The sequence below is a fragment of the Adiantum capillus-veneris genome, chromosome 12 (assembly GCF_014529385.1).
Source record: "Adiantum capillus-veneris isolate H3 chromosome 12, ASM1452938v2, whole genome shotgun sequence".
In the NCBI taxonomy this organism is placed as follows: Eukaryota; Viridiplantae; Streptophyta; class Polypodiopsida; order Polypodiales; family Pteridaceae; genus Adiantum; species Adiantum capillus-veneris.
In genome coordinates, this window is record NC_140942.1 from 73,730,372 (window position 1) to 73,749,239 (window position 18,868).

Consider the following 18,868-nt stretch of genomic DNA (forward strand, 5'->3'; position numbering starts at 1 on the left):
GCCCACTTTCGACAGTGGCGACATGGTTTTGACCCGTCTTCGGATGTGCTAGTAGAGGAGGCGGACATCCCCATATCAGTCTGCTTTCCGGGTTTACGGAGGGAGTACCTTCCACTTCTCTCCAGGATTGGCTCCGCCATCGGAACTGTCCTGGAGACACCTCGTACGGCAGCATCAGTAGCTGCCAAGGCGGCTGGCATCCCTTCAGTTCGAGTTTTGGTCAGAGATACCCACACGCTCCCGAAGGTCATCCTTCTGCCTCGGGTGAGTGGGGGTTGGTTTAGACAGAGTGTGGAGTACTCGGGTCTCCCGAATCAGTGTTTCATTTGCAGACAGATGGGCCACCTGGCGAAGGCCTGTCCACGGAGGAGACCACGACCCGCACCGCAGCCTCAGCCCCAGCCTGCCAAGGCTGGGCTACAGCCACAGCCAGCGACGCAGAGCACAGATCCAGCGCCACCCTCCGAGCCTGGGGCTCCAGCGGAGGAGGGGTGGCAGCAGGCCCGTGGCCGTCGACGCCAGGGGCCACAGCGACAGCCTGGCACTCAGAGTGGCCCCCAGGTGCCTACTCAGCAGTAGTGGGTTCCCACGGGGAACCGCTTTGGTCCTCTTGAGCAGGAGGACCCCCCTACGCCAGCCTCCACCTCCGCTTCACCCTCGCCAGCCGCTCCACCTTCCGATCTCCCCTCCTCCTCCTCACGCCCTCCCCCGCCCTCTGCTACCTCTCTCTCCCCACCTCGCCCCCCCCATGTCTCTGCCGCCCCACCCCGCTTCTCCTCTCCCCCGCCCCCCCCCAGCCCCTTCTCCCCCTCCTCCTGCTTCAGTACCACAGTCGGCTCTGGAGACTGGACCCTTGCCGGCGGCTAGGAGATCTCTTGGCAGCGCCTTCGCCACGAGTCGCCTAGCGAGAGAGGGTCAACCCTTCTTGCGGCCCCCACTGCAGATTCAGACATCTCCTCTTGCAGCTATCCCTCGTGGTTTGACGAGCTTTGACCTCCGACGCCGCTGGGATTTCTTCGATTACGGGATTACTCGTTTTCTTGGCGATTCCGCAGCAGACCACGAGGCAGCCTGCTTCAGAGTCCACGCTCTGTTCCTCGCCGCTAGGGGGACAGAGGCCTTGGACTCAGCAGTTGGTTTCTCCTTCCCCCTCTGTGGCAGGACTGAGACAGAGTGGTCCCTCGACTCAGTGGTGGGATGGTTGCATACACAGGTTCTCGAGTTCTCTCACCACATGGGAGAACTTGGCGTTACAGATCTGCTGCAGACTTTGTGGCCACTGGCCAAGTTTGCGGTGACACCCCAGATTCAGCAGGATGTAGACACATTGTGGTGTACTTTTTTGCTGATACGCAGTGTTTGCCTTGCTATGTATTCATTCATGAGGACTCCTGGACAGAGGAGGTTGCTTTACGCACGGCTCGCTCTACTTGGGCTTGGACCAGGCACTCACTGCAGTCTCGCCTATCTAGAGGACGCTCGGATGCGGATTACTCCCCATCCAAGCCTGCTTCGAAGATAGCTCGTCTTGCTGCTGCGGCAGCATCTGTTCTCTCTCGCTCCCCATGAGGATCGTCTCGTGGAACGTGCAGGGACTAGGTGGGCCCCAGTTTCAGCGACAGCGGGGCCGATTGCGTCAGAAGCTTCAGCGATGCCTTGTGGGAGGAGAGATTGATCTCCTTATGCTTCAGGAGCACCATTTGTCTGAGAGCCGCATTCGGCGATGTGGTCAGATTCTGCGTGGATGCTATGATACCTTTTGGTCAGCTGCTTTTGGACCTGGAGGCATCCAGGGTGGGGTATGTATGACTATTGCGGACTCATTACAGCAGGCCATTGTGGGCAGAGGGATTATTGTACCAGGCAGGGCTCAGTGGATTACTATGCAGGTTCAGGGTAGCCTTGTGGGTTTCCTGAATATCTATGCGCCCAATGTGGCGAGTGCTCGTGCAGAGTTTTGGTCACAGATGGTTGAGTCTTTGCCACAGGTTGACCAGTGGTGTGTAGGAGGGGACTTCAACATGTTGGAGGACCCTTCTGACAGAATCGGAGGCAGCCATGCTACTGTGCATGGAGTCGAGTTAGCAGCTTGGGAGAGGTTTTGTATGACGTTGAGGGTCTCGGATACATGGCAGCATTCTTGCTTTGTGAGGCCTCCAGAGAGTCTTGCCTTCTCTAGATCGGACCGTCGAGTGGGAGGAGTGAATCTATCGCGCATAGATCGCTTCTACACTAGTGACCACTTCAGTGACTTGGGGGGATCAGTGGGCATCCTGGCAGGGACATCCTTCTCGGACCATGCACCAGTGATCCTCACAGTGGCAGACAGGCAGAGGAGTGGGAGCACGTTGCTTCGCATCCCAGAGCGGGTCTTGTTGGACTCAGCACTCAGAGAGAGGGTCGAGGCTCTATGGACAGAGGGCATGGACAGCCAGGCTCCACCTGCAGACAGAGTGGCCTCAGGCCTAGCTCAGCTCAGCCACTTCTTTCTCCAGGAGTCTCTGGCTCGACGGGCTGCAGCGAGAGAGGAGGAGCAGCGTCTCAGACGAGGCATTGCTTCACTACAGAGGATACAGGAGCAGCATCCAGACAGTCCATGGTTGGAGGAGCAGCTTCAGCATGCTCGACAGGAGCTTGCTTGCACAGAGGAGAGGCGCCATGAGTTTGCCTTCCACCGGCATGCATCTCAGTGGACTCAGGTGGGTGACAGAGTGACAGGTGTTTTTTTTGAGACAGTGGGACCTCGGCACTCGCATGCCAAGGTCAATCAGTTGAGGAGACCCGATGGGTCAGTTGTTTGCGAGCCAGAGGATATGCGTGCAGTTGTTACTGACTTTTACCGTGAGCTTCTGTCGGCTGAGCCAGAGTCAGAGAGGCAGGATGCATGCAGGGAGCAGGTTTGGGCACAGATGCCTTGTCTTGTGACTGAGGAGATGCGGCAGAGGCTTGAGTTACCTCTTCAGCTTGAGGAGCTGCACACGGCTCTTAGGGCCCTCCCTCGTGGTAGCTGTCCAGGTGAGGATGGGCTGACTCCCAGCTTCTTCTTGGAGTACTGGGACCTGCTTGGCCCAGATCTTTGTAGTGCCTTTCAGTACATTCTGCACACAGGAGTGATGCCGGATAGCATGAGTGAGGGCCTGATTTACCTCATTCCTAAGGAGGGTGGCTCCTTGGATGAGATTCGACAGTGGCGTCCCATCACCATTCTCAACTCAGCCTACAAAATTCTTGCCAAGGCTCTGAGTTTGAGGATTCAGCCACTTTTGGAGAGCCTTATACATGGGACTCAGACAGGTTTTGTCAAGGAACGCAGTATCCTTGACAACATCTTCACTTTTTGGGAGGCTTCTGCCCTTGCACGGCTCCGTGGGTCATTGGCAGGAGGAGAGTCTCACAGTTGAGTTCTTGGCAGCTTTTTGGCAGAGGCTGTGGGACTCCAGACAGCCGAGGCGCGTCACCTTGTTCCAGTGGTTGGTTGCACACAGAGCCACAGCAGTAGGGAGCTGGCTTGTACATTGTGGTCTCTCGGCCGCATGTACAACCTGTGACCAGTTGGTGGAGAGTCAGCGACACTGTCTTTGGGACTGTCCCTCGGCCCAGCAGGTGTGGCTACGAGTTCTTCGGCTGATGCCTGCCCTCTCCACGGCTCGACAGTTCACTTGGGGGGCGGCGGCTTGGTCCACCCTCACGGGCCCGGCACTTCAGTTTGAGCTATCTTCCACCAGCAGGATGATAGTGATACAGGGGGGTCGACCTACACTCCAGCCTGCTACAGACCTTACTCCACAGGAGTGGAGCAGTGAGAGAGCGGAGTGTTGGGAGCTCATCAACGGCCTAGCTCTCTGGTTCATCTGGCGGGCCCGTTGTTTCCGCATCTTTGAGGCTCGCCTTGTACCACCAGCAGAGACTGTTCGTGACTTTTGGCTAGAGTTGATCCATACTCTCAGAGGACAGCTTGAGGGACTACAGGGCTGCTCCGACCGCATGCGGGAGCGCCGCGAGGCTTTCCTTCGTCTCTGGCGCCCTGGGCCGTTTTACTCCATGGTCTAGGGGGTGCTCAGATGGCACTACTGTCCACCTGTGTGGCTTTTCCCTCCTCCCATCTCTTGATTTAGCCCTATTGTATATATGCTGTTTTTTCATCGGGAGAGTCTCCCCATCATGTTTGTTGTAGCCCTCTCCTGCAGAGGTGGATGTAGCCCTATGGGCAGCTTTCATTAACTAATAGAAGGATCTTTTTCTCGGAAAAAAAAAAATTGTGGCTAATATTAGTCTAGCTATTCTATAAATGTAAATGTCAAATATAGCGTGAATTGTTCGGAGGGATGAGCATGCCAGATATATGTGGGTTAGAGTGAGAGTAGAGACAAGGAGGCCACTCTACATTGCAATATGCTATTTTGCCCCCAGCACATCTCATTATGCATCACCCAAGGGGGAGTCACCCTACATGATATTGGATGAGGACATATGGGAGTTCTCTAGGGATGGAGATGTCATTCTTTTGGGAGACTTCAATGCCAGGATGGGCCAGTCTGAGACAGCTTTCTACGATACTTCAGAGGAAATGTTGAGAGAATTGGATGTCAATGATATGGATTGGCCAAGTGTTCGTAGGATGAAGAGCACACTGGATATGGGGGATATCTGACAGATTTGGGGATTGCACATGGACTGGCCATCTTGAATGGCCTCCACAGATTTCGAGCGTCGAGTGGGTTAACTTGCTTTCCTCATAGACATGGAGCAAGCCCAATGGATTATGTTTTGGCTCAACCTAGTTTCATACCCTCTATTCAGGACTTTACAGTCGGGCCCAGGTAGCAGTAGATCATGCTCTCCTCACGTTTACAATCTCATTCCAGTTCAACACAGCTCAACTGGCACAGACACCTACGCATACCCGATACACTTTTACTTCAGAGACTGATTCTGTCTACATAGATGGTATCTACAAACGCTTATGCACAGAGGATCCGGGGAGACCTCTAGGGGAGCTCACTTATATATTGACAGAGACACTACAGGATGCAGCAGCAGAGGCATACCCCCATACTGAGCTTGGGCAACGCCGACGTTCTGGGAGCACACCCCAAAATAGCTGGTATGATCCCGACTTCAGAGGGAGGGGGCAGCCACCTCTTCCAGATCCGCCAAAGCCATGCCCACACACGTGTGCTTTCTTTACCGCCGAGATGGTAAAGAAAGCCATTGATAGGATGAAGACTAGGAGAGCATATGATCACGATGGCCTGGTAGCAGAGCATCTTATACATGCCAAAGATTTTCTTGTTGAGCTTCTAGCCATAGTAACAGGGGACGCCCTTTTTCGGGCTTCCCGTCCCCACTTGCCGTCCCGCTCTCTTTTTTACACTAAAAATCCATTTCAGCCCCGTCCCCCGTCCCCCGTTCCCCCGTCCCGGAATGCGTCCCTTGTGACTATGCTTCTAGCAGTGATGTTCAATCGTGCCATGTGCGAGGGCCTACCTGATACTTGGAGTTTGTTCATGATTGTACCTATCTTCAAGTCAAGGGACCCTATGGAACCTGGGAACTACCGCGTTATCATGATTGGACACACATTGGCACGGTTGTAAGCATCCATCCTTGAGTAGTAGTTGAGTAGATGGGTAGAGAGAGAGGGTGCACGGGCAGCAGGTTAGGCGGGTTTCAAAAGAGGTTTCTCTACTCTTTATCATATTCTGACACTTAGAGCCATTATTGAGGAGGGGAGATCAGGTGGGAGACGTCTATATTGTTGCTTTGTGGACTTCCACAAAGCCTTCGATACAGTGCCCAGAGCCAGATTGATGCGCAGACTGTAGGAGATGGGGGTTCCAAAAGAGTTGATTTGGGGGATCATGGCTCTTTACAAGTCGGTAGTGGGGCATGTACGCACTCCAGAGGGGATTTCTGATTTGGTTCACTCCACTATTGGGGTGAAACAAGGCTGCGTGCTATCTCCTACACTATTCGGCATGTATGTGGATGAGGTTGCCGACTACATTGAGAGGGATGGTGATAGAGGAGCACAATTGGCAGGGACATGGATCCCAATATTGTTATATGCTGATGATATTGTTCTGATTTCCAACTCCCCCGAGGAGAATGTAGTGTCATTTAGATGCTTTATACACATTTGCCCACGATAGTGGATTGTCTGTTAACCTGGGGAAAACCAAGGTTATGGTGTTTAACACCACACCATAGTGGGTCAGGAGGTCAGCACCTACTTTTACATATGCCCATGAGACGGTGGAGTATACAGATTGCATACACCTATCTTGGGGTAGTCTTCAGTGGACCGGCATTTTCATTGAGGAGAGCAGCAGAGACTAGATTGGCGAGACCTTATGCAGCCTTGGGAGGTTTGGAGAAGATGTGTTTGCAGGTTCAGTTTCAGGAACCTCGAACAAAGCTGTGGCTTTTTAACACTCTAGTGGCTTCAGCTATGCTCTATGGGGTTCAGACCTGGGGGCCCTCAGTTGACTACCAGGGCAGATCTGGTAGCACTGATGAATGGAGATGTATGGAGAGGCCTCTAGTCTCTATGATCTCTCGGATGATTCGGGCTAAGGCCTCAGCGCCACATGAGATTATTCGGGCTGAGCTAGCTGCCCCTCCTCTCGTAGTTGACACAACATGTGGTATGGGCAGATGACATCATGGTTTCAGTCACATGGCTTCAGCATGGATAGACTGCCTCCATTCCAGTACTCCTTGGATGCACCCTCCCTCTCTCACACGGACAGAGACCACTAGACTTATACGTCAGGATTTGATTCAGCTAGATACCAGAAGCACATGGATACAGCCGGTACAAGAGTTGGGCACGAAGATGGCTTTCTATAGAGAGCATCTCCTCCAACTAACAGAGGATGGACATGTGATCAGATCGGCCTATATGGACACTCATTTATCCTATGGGATATGATGTGCTATTGGTCAGATGCGCACATCATCGCATCAGCTAGAATTGAGACTGGCAGATTTAGGAGAGTACTAGCAAAAGCCAGGATATGCCAGTCATGTCATATAGAGCCAGAGACACATCACATTTGTCATTGTCCGGTATACTATGAGATACGAGGCCGCTTTCACTGTCTATTCAGAGAGGGCTTTGGACCGTTGGCTAGAGTTATGAGATATCAGGATCAGAGATGCCTCGGGTTGTTTTTGCTAGAGCTGCGCAGACAGGGAAAGTCGCTTGAGGAGATCAGGTAGTGGGAGACATTCACATAGGGAGATCACTGGAGGGACTCAGCAACTGGATGAGCATGCTTCACAGCAGACTTCAGAGCCCACTTCTACCAGAGGTATATTAGTGGACAAAGCCACTGAGCTCGGGAGAGCTAGACGCCAGTCTACGGGGGCGACCACGACATCGACGGAGGCTCCACCAAAGAATCAGGACTATTCTAGCACGACATAGGAGACACCCAATACGACTAGTTACAGAGGCGGACATTGACGAAGCTCTTCAGCGACCGATGCAATACTTTCTCGGACAACGCCTGATGCTGGACATTTTGGGGCATGGATGATGATGATGATGATAATTTTCAGGCTGATTATTTTAGTCTTTTAGGATTGTATCAGTTTGGTCTCATAGATCATTTTGGCCTTTTGAAGACGTTTGATATAACATTTCATTTCATTTCTCTCTCTGTGCTGCTCCAAGCTCGCTCTCGTACCATGGCTTGCCTTCGACTACACCCACTATAGCTGCAAACCTAAGAGCAGAGGCAACGCTACACGAGAGGCAGAGACAGCAAGCATGTATCTAGGAGAGACATGAGTCTCCTCGTGAGTCCTCAGTATCAGGTATTTCAAGAAGACAAAGGAGGGATGCAAGAAAGCAAGGAGCAGAGGCAAAGAAAAGAAGACATGCATATAGGCACAGGGATTCCACAGCTGGAATTCCATTTTCTTCAGATGATCCCCCTTCTTCAGCTAGAGCTTGATGGATTGGCTTCTACTAGGACCCCTCTTGATCATGCAGATAGAGATGATACTCCTCTTGCTGTGCGGAGGAGAACTGCCATAATCACGTGAACACAAAATGGATACGTATGCATAACAGGAAACCGGGATGCCTTTGGTGGGAGCAGGGGCCTAAAGATGTGAACAGTTCTCAATGTGATTTCGATAAGCTTGGAGCTGGAATTCCATTTTCTTCAGTTGATCCCCCTTCTTCAGCTAGAGCTTGATGGATTGGCTTCTACTAGGACCCCTCTTGATCATGCAGATAGAGATGATACTCCTCTTGCTGTGCGGGGCAGAATTGCCATAATCACGCGGAACACAAAATGGGTACGCATAACAGGAAACTGGGATGCCTTTGGTGGGAGCAGGGGCCTAAAATGTGAACAGCTCTCAATGTGATTTCGATAAGCTTGGTGATTGTATGGACAAATGTGACAATGTCAATATGAGGACCAGGCACATAGGCAAATATGGCTGTCAGGTAGCAAGAGCAGCTGTACAATTGCATGCCTGACGGGCAAGCAATCCATAATCAAGGGCCTGTGTAGAATTTGAACCCCTTACCAACCCCCCCGCCCCCCGTGTCACACACCCTCCGACCCACCCAAAAATCCCTTCTTCTTGCAAAAAGACTAGAAACCAAAAATGGCAATAGACTTGTGAAAATGGTGAGGGAAATTTGACACTTTCAGAAATTTCCCAAAACTTAAGGCTCCAACTGGGCAAGAGAGATTTTACAAGAAGACCACCAAATAACACCAATTCTAGATCCAGTGTAAGCAGGAAAAAAAAAAAAAGAGGCTGCCCTTTGGAAAAATCCATTCAACTCAACATGCAGGAAGGAAATGGTTGAAGGGGCTAAAGGATTATGTGATAAATACAGACTTCATGCTCGTATGAATTCTTTTTTCTGTTCTTCCCCTTGACTCTAATTTGAATTTCTCTGTAATTGATCAGGTAGAGGATATAATCGATACTGGAACAACCTTAGCTCGCTTGGTGCTATATTTAAGTGGGAGAGGAGCAGCTTCTGTTTCAGTTTGTGCTTTTCTTGACAAAGTATCTCGCAGAAAGATTCCTCTGCAGCTTCCTGCTGGAAGTAGGTTTTACAGAGGTTTTGAGGTATTTTGTAATGAGTTTTTCAGCATTTCATTTCATTATATTTTGAGGTATATTACGTTACTAAGAAAATGTTCGTGTGCGGTTCTCTATGTAGTTGAAGACTCACACTGTTATTAGTTTTATTTGAGATACCATTTTAAGTGCTAGTCCAAAAGGTTGGCTTTTCTGATTGTGTCTTTCATTATCTCTAATCCATTATTCAGCATGAGGGATTGTAGTGCTAAACAGTCATTATTACATTGGTCCATTGGGATCTAAGCTGTCAACAGAGTTATGACAATGTGTGGGACAGCATCTCTTATTTTCTCTGGAATCCAGTAGTAAGCACTGCAAATAATCTTGCAGATGTGTGTTGACCTTAAGAAATGTTGTAATTTGCAGTGTCCGGATGATTTTGTGGTGGGGTACGGAATGGATTTTGCTGAGCAATACCGGAATCTGCCATACATTGGAGTCTTGAAGCCCTCAAAGTACAGGTATACAGAACATTGCTTGTTGTCTATAGATAATTGAAGTTGTGAAATTATGCTTGGTTTTGTTCATTCCGTGCTCGCATGCTTTGACTAATAGTCTGCAAATTTGCAGCTCATTGCCAGACTAGTAGTGTGATGGAGATACTCCCATGATGGAGATATTTCCAGCTACTGTATTGTCAAACAGTACCGGTAGTATATGATGGTGGCTACCAGAAGCTGAAGCCAATCCCTAACCATTCTTTGTCTCTCGCTAGTCTCTGTGATGTTCTGATAGGTGGTCATATACTTAATACCTGAAAAGGTGCATCCTTTTATTTCATGAAGGTCGATGTTATCTCTGTTGAGCAACCTACTTGGTACATAGTTTTCTTCATGAAAGAATGTGTTATTCAGAAATGATGACTTTTGCCTTAGCTTTGAATCTTTATTAGGCATGAATAATGTGTATTTTATGTCAAGCAATGTGTGTACTATAATGGCCTTTTCTTGCCCCCCTTCCATGTTTTTCTACATTACAATGCAAGCATAAACTTGCTCTGATCTTCACAAGAATATGGAATAGTGACAAATAATCAGGATGCTTTGGTGGGCCTTATAAAGGAATTAGAAAATAAAGGGGATCCAATATCAAATAAGGGACAAGATGACATTGAGGAATTCCGAAAATGCTGAAAAATTGATTCCTTTTTTGCCTGTTATCTCAACATATCACGTGAGCTGGAAACTTTTCTAGTCCACCTTTACCTTTGCACTGCTTTTATGCATGAATACTTTTGGTAGAAGGTTGGAAATTTTTGTCGTCTTATTTGCTTGCCGACAATTTATGATGCCACCACATATTGAAGAGAAATAACTATGCACTTGAATCTTTTCCCCCTCTGTCACTTTCCTCCATAACTTGTATGAATAGCCCTCTTTTTCAAGTTTAAAACAACAGAATGTCTTCCTTGTAGGTCACAAGACAAATCCTTCTCTACACCACTGCCCAACACCTAGAAAACGTGTTCATTTCAAAGTCTTCTCACAAATAGCATATGGAGAGATTCAATTGCCCAGGATTCTTGGGCTCTTATGCAACCAAGAAGAAGGAAGAAAGACATGTATTTAGGTCTTGTTGAACATGAAGAGTATTAGGTTTTAGAACTGAAACTAATTAGAGAAGTGTTGGTGCAGCACGGGCTGATCCACAAGGATGTAAAGCCAAGTTGGAGATGTGTCACAATGCGATAAGTCCCAAGTGCACTCGCATCTTTCTATTTTTGATAAAGGTCATATAATCGTCCAGAATTTCCCAAGGAGCACCAACAACGGGCCTCATCTTAAATGTTATTGGAGATATTTTTCCTTATGAAGAATTGGAGTATAAAGCCTAATTGCACATCTAATCACTTGAATCTGTATGTGCATTGAGCGAGAACTCAGTATTTGTAGAGAATGCTCTTATGAGAAGGTTATGGCTACCTAAATAATAGTAAAGCCCCTAGAAATCTGCAAAATAGCAAAGTGCCCAAAAATTGAGACAAAGGACCGAAATAGGGCCAAAAGCCTATGCAAAATGTTTATGTAGGTTCGATGTTGTGATATGCAACCTAGGGTGCTACCATTTGGTGATGATATATCTCCAACACCTCCCCGTCAACGCCAGATGGGTGGTCCAACTCCACATCTGTGAAGAAGATATTCTAGTTAGGGTCTAGAGACTTGGAGAGAAGATCTACAAGATTGTCAATGGTGGGACAATATACCAAGCTGATACAACCATTCTCAATGTAATGTTGAACAAAGTCAGTGTGTTTACTCTGGCCACGAACAATAGGATTATGTGCTAGAGCAATTATACTTTGAGAATCTGAATATATATTGGTAAGACATGAAGGTGCAATGGCAAGATGCTCCAAAATTTGTAGAAGCTATAAAGCTTTAGTGATAGTGTCTAGATAAGGCGGATACTCAACGTCGATGGAAGAAGATGCAGTGGTCATTTGCTTCTGACATTTCCATGAGATGAGAGATTCATCAAAGAGAGAGAAACAATCAATAGTTATAGCCCTATCGAAATAATAGAGCTCCATGCCATTGAGAGAGATAAGGGTGATTAAAAAACTGACTCAAAATATGTCATTGCAATTATCAGGTCATGTGTTGACCACAAATAATATAGAAACAATAAGATGCCCGTACACCATGGCATCCACCAAAGGAGTATCATGAACCTTGGATAACTTGGAATTTGGATCCATAAGACAAGAAATGGGAGAGCAATTTTCTAAACCATGTGTAACAATTTTGAACATACTTCTTTTGAGAAATGAAAATGCCATCAGGAGTCTGCACTATAGATAAACCAAGGAAATAATGCAAGAAACCAAGCTATGTCATAGCAAAGGTAGACATAAGTTGAGTCTTCATCGAGTCTTCATCCAACCAACAAGATCCTCCTCTGAAATTGAGAAAATTATCTCAAACACATACAAGAGAATGATACAAATATCACCATCTTTGAGAAGTACATAAAGGTTAACATCTTTATGGCATCACTCAGAACTCAAACAAATCAAAAAGCTATCCATCTTTTGATATCAAGCCCTTTGTGCCTACTTGAGACCATACGATGCTTTCCAACAAGCAAACATGATCTTCGAAATCATCTTTAGGAAAACTAGGCGGTTGTTCCACATCAACTTCCTCCTCCAAATCACCATTCAAGAATGTAGACTTGACATCCATATGCTAAATAGGCCATCCATAATGTGTAACAAGTGAAGTCTCAAGACGTATAGTAGTGAATTGTGCAATGGGAGCAAGAGTCTCATCAAAGTTGATACCTTCCTTTGAACATACCTTTAAGAAACAAGATGAGCCATTGGAATGAAGTTTCACTTTGAGTAAGCACTTCACACTAATTAATTAATTGTGGGATGGACGTAGAATAAGCTTCCAAGTATCATTGGCCTCAATAGAAGACATGTCAGCTATCATAGCCTCTCTCCAAGGAGGGAGAGTCATAGCATCCTCTTCAAATCTGGTTCATCCACCTGTGACATCCAAAAAGCATAATTCACTTGCAGGGAACTATGAGTCACCCGATTAGTAAGAACTTGCTCTCAGTTTGGTAAAATCCAGGAGACAAAAATCTCAAAGTAGAGTGCAAACCCATCTAAGAGGATCCTTGGATTTCACATGTGTGGTAGAGGATATGGGAGTAGAAGTACCACCAATATCAACTCACACATAGGGTGTGGGAATAGCTGATGTAGAGGGAGAGGATGTCGATGATGGAGAGGGTGAAGAGGAATCAATAATATGGGTAGGAGGGGTCATGGTAGTGGCATGGGGTGGAGGTGGCAGGGAGGCTCACCCATCCCAACATGTTGGAATGGGTCAATATCAACATGGGATGAAGAAGCTCTAATAGAGTCAAAACTAAATTATCGTAGAACAATATCCTCCAAAGAAGGATCCAAAGACAAAATCCCTTGAGTGAGAGGCATAACCACAAAAGATCATCTCTTTGGACTTAGTATCCAAAGTCATCCTCTTCTTTGATGGAACATGAACATGAGCGACATAATAAAAAACATGAAGATGTGAATAGTAGTTTACGACTTGTAAATATCTCCTCTGGGCCAATTCTATCGTAATCAATTTTACACCAAGCAACAACATCCTTTTTTTTCATCCAATAATCACCTACAATAGGATCACAACTTAATTGATAATCGGGGTGGGTCCATTGGAGAGCTTTTACACACAACCTCTTTTTCTACACTAGTTGGTGGATGCCATACAAAAAATCATCCACTTTGGAATCCAATTTCGGATTTGAAAGCAGTCTATCCCATGGACTCTATTTTCCAAGGCCTTCAAGTCCCGAGGTCCCCTCAAGGGGAGATTTACCACAAAGTGAATTAAAGCTCTCTTCTTTGGTAAGTTCACACAACAAAGCTCAAACTTTTCTCTTTCTACTTATAACAGTGTTCCCCCATAAATAAAAAACAAAGCTCAAACTTTTCTCTTTCTGCTTATAACAGTGTTCCCCCATAAATAAAAAAAGGTAAAATTCTTGCAACAAGCCCTTTCTCATGGCTTTTGTAAAGACACGAAGAAACTTTCAACAATACTTTTTTTTTTTTTCAAACTTACAATAAAGATGGAAATTTCTTAATTCTCATTCTCTCTCTCTCTCTCTCTCTCTCTCTCTCTCTCTCTCTCACTCACACACACACACACACACACACACACACACACACCCACCCACCCACCTAACTTGAGCATCCAGGCACACCTCAACAAATATAAATTCATGTTACTCAATTTTGTAATAATTTAGTGGTATTGATCTTGGAAGGAGCTCACACATCATTTTCATAGGTTTCTAAGACTGTCCACCATTAGCATTATGGGAGAGAAAGATTTCAAGAACTTTAAAGGCAAGGGATTTGACGTGTGGAAAACTAGGATGCATGGTTATCTCATGAAGAAATTGTGGAGTATCATCAACATATCACTAGATAAACAACTTGAACTTAACCCCACATATACTAGAGCTGCACCCTCTAAAATCAATGAGCAACTTTAAGCTAAAGATAAACAAGCATTGAACAAGAACTTGATATCCGCTACAAACGGGAGTGTGGAGTGCCTTGCAAATACGTAAAATAACATGCTATAATGCATAAAATGATAAATCAGCATACTTGAATCGTCGTACACACACATGATCAAGATATACGCACACATTGAGAAAAAGAGCGCGAGAGAGAGTAGGTGAAACCGTGCAGGTGCACCTCCTAGAGCGGAGTGCTACACCGGCACCGCGAGAAAGAAGAGAAGAGAGGAGAGAAGAAATACACAAGCACCGGGTGCAATCTCCCCCGTGCAAGAGTGAGCATTTTCCTCTTGTACGTATTTACTTATAGATTTTTGAATGCTCAAAAATGAATACACATTGCCGGCCAGACAGAAAGTGACTATAGCTCACAAAGAGATCTTTAATAATACAAGATAATGAATCTGCTATCATTTACACATTCTATAGAGCAACTGTGCATTTTCCACCAGTCAGCTGCATTAAATAACAAATTATCAATTTCATTACATACCTCTCCGTCAAAAAGCAACTGCCCTCAGTTGCGAAAATAAGGATCTGCAAACCATATTTGTAAAAAACAATGATTAGTGTTGTGTGTCAGAAAAATCACATACTAAAAGAAAAAATTTATGAAACTAAACAACATGGCTTATGCCTGCTGTCATCTACATATTACTTATTCTAGTGTCCCATACCACTAGAATAAGTAGTATATGTCATACCCTGATAAATCAGAATATCATTGGTCAGACTCATCATTCAATAAATCAAGTCTCATCAATCTCAAGTCCAATACCATAAAATATTACCGCGATAGAAAATCATCATATATCAATTCCAAATCCAAATCCAAATATCTACTAACATATACCCGGGAAACAAAAGCATGCTAGGGACAATGGTGGCTAGCTGGCTAGCCACTATAGCATGATTTTGTGAGCAGTGTTGCCTAGATTGGTGAATCTACACCAATAAGACGTGTTGCCTAAATCAGTGAATCTGCACTAATGCTGCCTAAATTGAAAAATCTACATTTGGTTTTGTTTAAAAATCATGAATCTATAGTTTTTTGTCGTGCTGCTGCCTAAATCGATGAATTTGCATTGACAAGTGGTGTTGACTAAATCGACAAATCTACACCAAAATGAGCATTGACACACTGCCTAAATCGGCAAATATGTGTACATGTGACCAATGCACTAGACAAGGCATAAAAGAGAAACATATTTACTATTTGTTTGACACAATTTTGGAGTATAGAAAAGTACTTACAAACTGTTGTTCATGAATCCAAAATCCGTGAGCTGATGTGAGGAGCTACAAAGCTTAATGACAAATCATTTCCACAAAAATGTAAGTAGGAGCCAACATGCGAGGAGTGTTTGATTCCATAGCGTATAAGATAATACTGACAAACAAATTATGAAAAAGAGTAGTGATGCATTTGATGTACGTACGTGGAGGATATACACTATTTAAATTTATAAAATATAACAATAAGATGTATAACAATAAGCCCTACAAATGAGGTCATGACTTTTTATAACGTCAATTGATGAAATAAATCAAAAAAAGGTGTCATTGTCATACAAGTTGCAAAAAGTGGTCACATGCCAAGTTTACAGTAGGGGTGTTGTATAGCGGGAATTCTTGGGTCTTTGGTCAAATATAATTTTAAAACGTAGCATAATTTAAAGGATTGACCAATATTTACTGATATGAATGACGAGGTTGCTAAATTGAGGAACAAATTCTCACGTCAATCATGTTTTGATAGAGTTAGTTACACTATTCAAGTCAGTAAGATTGAAGGACTCATTGATGAAGTATGGAGCGCTTCCCAAATGGTCCTTATGCATATCTAAAAGTGTGTTTAAACGTGACTAAACTTTCTTTAACTACCACCATATCTATGAGCTCCTTGGAAGTGAGACCCTGAGGAATTTCTTTAATTGAAGCCAAATGGAGCTCCACCTTATATTTTAGACAAACTACCAAGGATATCACAAGCGCCTAAGAAGAAACTGTTTCTCACAAAAATACAACACAAACAACAAGAATTCACTAGATATTGCTTGGGTAAAAAAATAAAATTAAGTAAAGTGAAAGATTGAAACTAAAATTCTAAAATCGTCGGAGTAAACCATGATTATCGTTGTCACTGCCCGACATTGTCGGTGAAAGTATTGCACTGGTTGCCGAAGAACTTCATCAATGTTCGCCGCTATAAGTAGCGGTATTGGGAGGGGGGAGACAGAGAACAAAAATGAAATGAAATGTTATATTACTTGTCTTCAAAAGGCCATGGGATCAAGCTCATGCAATCCTTATGGATCTAATACAATGTTTGAGTACAATATGAAGTAAAATAAAAGCTAAATAAGGGACATCAATGTCTAAGGTTGGCGGCATCGACGCTGTTCAAGAAAGTATTGCAGCGATCGCTACAGAGCTCCGTCAATGGTCGCCGCTGAAGAGCTTCTTCAATGCCACTTCTGTATGCACTCGTAATGAATGAGAGAGAGAGAGAGAGAGAGAGAGAGAGAGAGAGAGAGAGAGAGAGAGAGAGAGAGAGAGAGAGAGTTTCTGAAGAGATTCAACAATTTCCGCCTCTGTAATTAGCCGTATTGAGAGGGGGAAAAGAGAGAGAGAGAGAGAGAGAGAGAGAGAGAGAGAGAGAAGAAGAAGTTGATGAAGCTTGCAGAAGAGAAGTCCATGGCTATGGCAGTGACAACGTCACGTGCGACATCTTTTGTAGCGGTTATTCCTATTCCTAAGCTGAGTACTTGCTTCAAGGGCCTCTCTCTACAAGTGGAGCAGTGCCCCGCTATCTTTGGCCCTCTCTCCACCTCCTCGCAGGGTTCTCCCCTTCCCATTGTGTCCCAAAAAAAGAACTACAAGACGAAGATGCACCAGGCTTCCGCCAAGCGATCCAGAGTTATTGGCAATGGAAAAATCATGTGTAGAAGAGCATGAGAACAACATTTGTTGTGGAAGAAGAACACCTAGAGAAAGAAGCGTCTGTCAAAGATGGCCCTTGTAGAGAGGGAAGGGGGTTTGGTTGGAGTGGATGATGGTGTGCATGGAAGAGTTGACAAAGACAAGAGGGGCTGTGTGTGTGTGAGTATTATTGGTGTGGCCACCAACAGTGAAAAGGTGAGAGAGATTTGACGAAGGTAGTGAGATGTTGGGCCTTGGGGTTGTGCATGCATGCAACTTGCAGCCCCATTAACGAATGGTCGGTGAGAGTGATAGGATTGCATGATAGTGATGGCAGAAAATTGGTGGTGGAAATTTAACACAAGATCTAGACACCATGCAAAAATTGGTGGTGGAAATTTAACACAAGATCTATACACCGGATTGGTTGGTGGCCACAACAATAGAGAGAGAGATCACTTGGACCACCTGTGTATGAGGTCGAGAGAGAGTTCAACTAAGAAGGAATGATTTTGATGGATGGCCCACTATTGGAAGGAGTGGATGGCAAACGGATACAATGATCTTCTTGCATTGACTGTAGCCACATGCGGTTGTGTACGTGTTAGGCAGCAGTAGAAAAAAGTTTTTGTGTGGTGCATATTGACATTGCACCATTAGTTTGGTTGGGAGGGTGCCATTGTATGCGAGCAGGTAGTGAGTTGGTGAATGGATGGTGGGCAAGAGTGGGTGGTGACTGCATGCGGCCTCCACTATCCATGTGGGGAGCTAATGACACTTGTTGAGGTCATGCGCATCCTAGTGGCTGAAAATCTGCTTTACCGTGTGTCCGTTGTCAAACATCAAACGCCAAGGGTTGCACCATGAATCATGATGAGGTATGTCGGTGGCATGAGTATCTGAACCTGCACATCAAAGTGGGCGTCCCAATGATCGCGAGCTACAAATAGGATGTCGTAGCTTCTACTGTTTAATGGTCTCAACCTCGCCTGACTGTGAAGGTTGCAATGTGGGGATGTTTCCCTTTACTTCCTCTTTAGGCTTCGTTTCACAAAAACAATGTGCCTATAGCTCAAGATTCTTTCCGTAGGCATGTTTATTTTCTATCCAGATTGATTCTATGATGTTTAAATCCCATTCCCTATGTGGTTCCTCTTCTCCCTTTCCTCACAAGCTGCATGGTCTCGTGATATTATTCTTTTAATGTTAAATCTCCACTTCCTCTTCTTCTTCTTCTCCTACCTCAGAAGAAAGTAATCAAACCTCTTGTACTTATAACTCTACCATCTTAAATTTAACACATATAAACAATACGATAGCCTAATCTCTTTTGATTTGTACTTGAGTTTGATTACATGTGTCATATTAACTCCTAGTATGCTTGAAATTATACTTATCAAATGAATAATCAATTATCCTTACCTATAAATATTTTCATTCAGTCACAAAAAAAGACCCAAAATCCTTAAACAATATGAAATACTTATGATGCACGGAGATTCATAATAATCACGTACATCTAATTTTAAACAAAAAAAATTAAGTGCAAGTGAGATTGACTTATCTTTGTACACATTAATCTTCATAGACATCATTGCTACAAGTCCAAGAGGATAGCCACAACTCTGATACCACTACTACAAACGAGAGAGCGGAGTGCCTTGCAAATACGTAAAATAACATGCTACAATGCATAAAATGATAAATCAGCATACCTAAATCGCCACACACACACATGATCAAGATATACGCA

The 18,868-nt window shown here is 45.1% G+C and overlaps 1 protein-coding gene across 1 annotated transcript in view; it reads left to right on the top strand.

The window, feature by feature from the left end:
* HGPT (Hypoxanthine-guanine phosphoribosyltransferase) overlaps nt 1-9,997 on the top strand; it is a 68,323-nt gene extending 58,326 nt beyond the window's left edge. Inside the window, exons 3-5 of the mRNA XM_086526138.1 lie at nt 8,944-9,108; nt 9,490-9,584; nt 9,694-9,997. Coding sequence (XP_086382264.1) covers nt 8,944-9,108; nt 9,490-9,584; nt 9,694-9,709 — 276 coding nt within the window. The 3' untranslated portion in view covers nt 9,710-9,997. The remainder of the gene's footprint in view (nt 1-8,943; nt 9,109-9,489; nt 9,585-9,693) is intronic.
* The last annotated feature ends 8,871 nt before the right edge of the window (nt 9,998-18,868 follow it).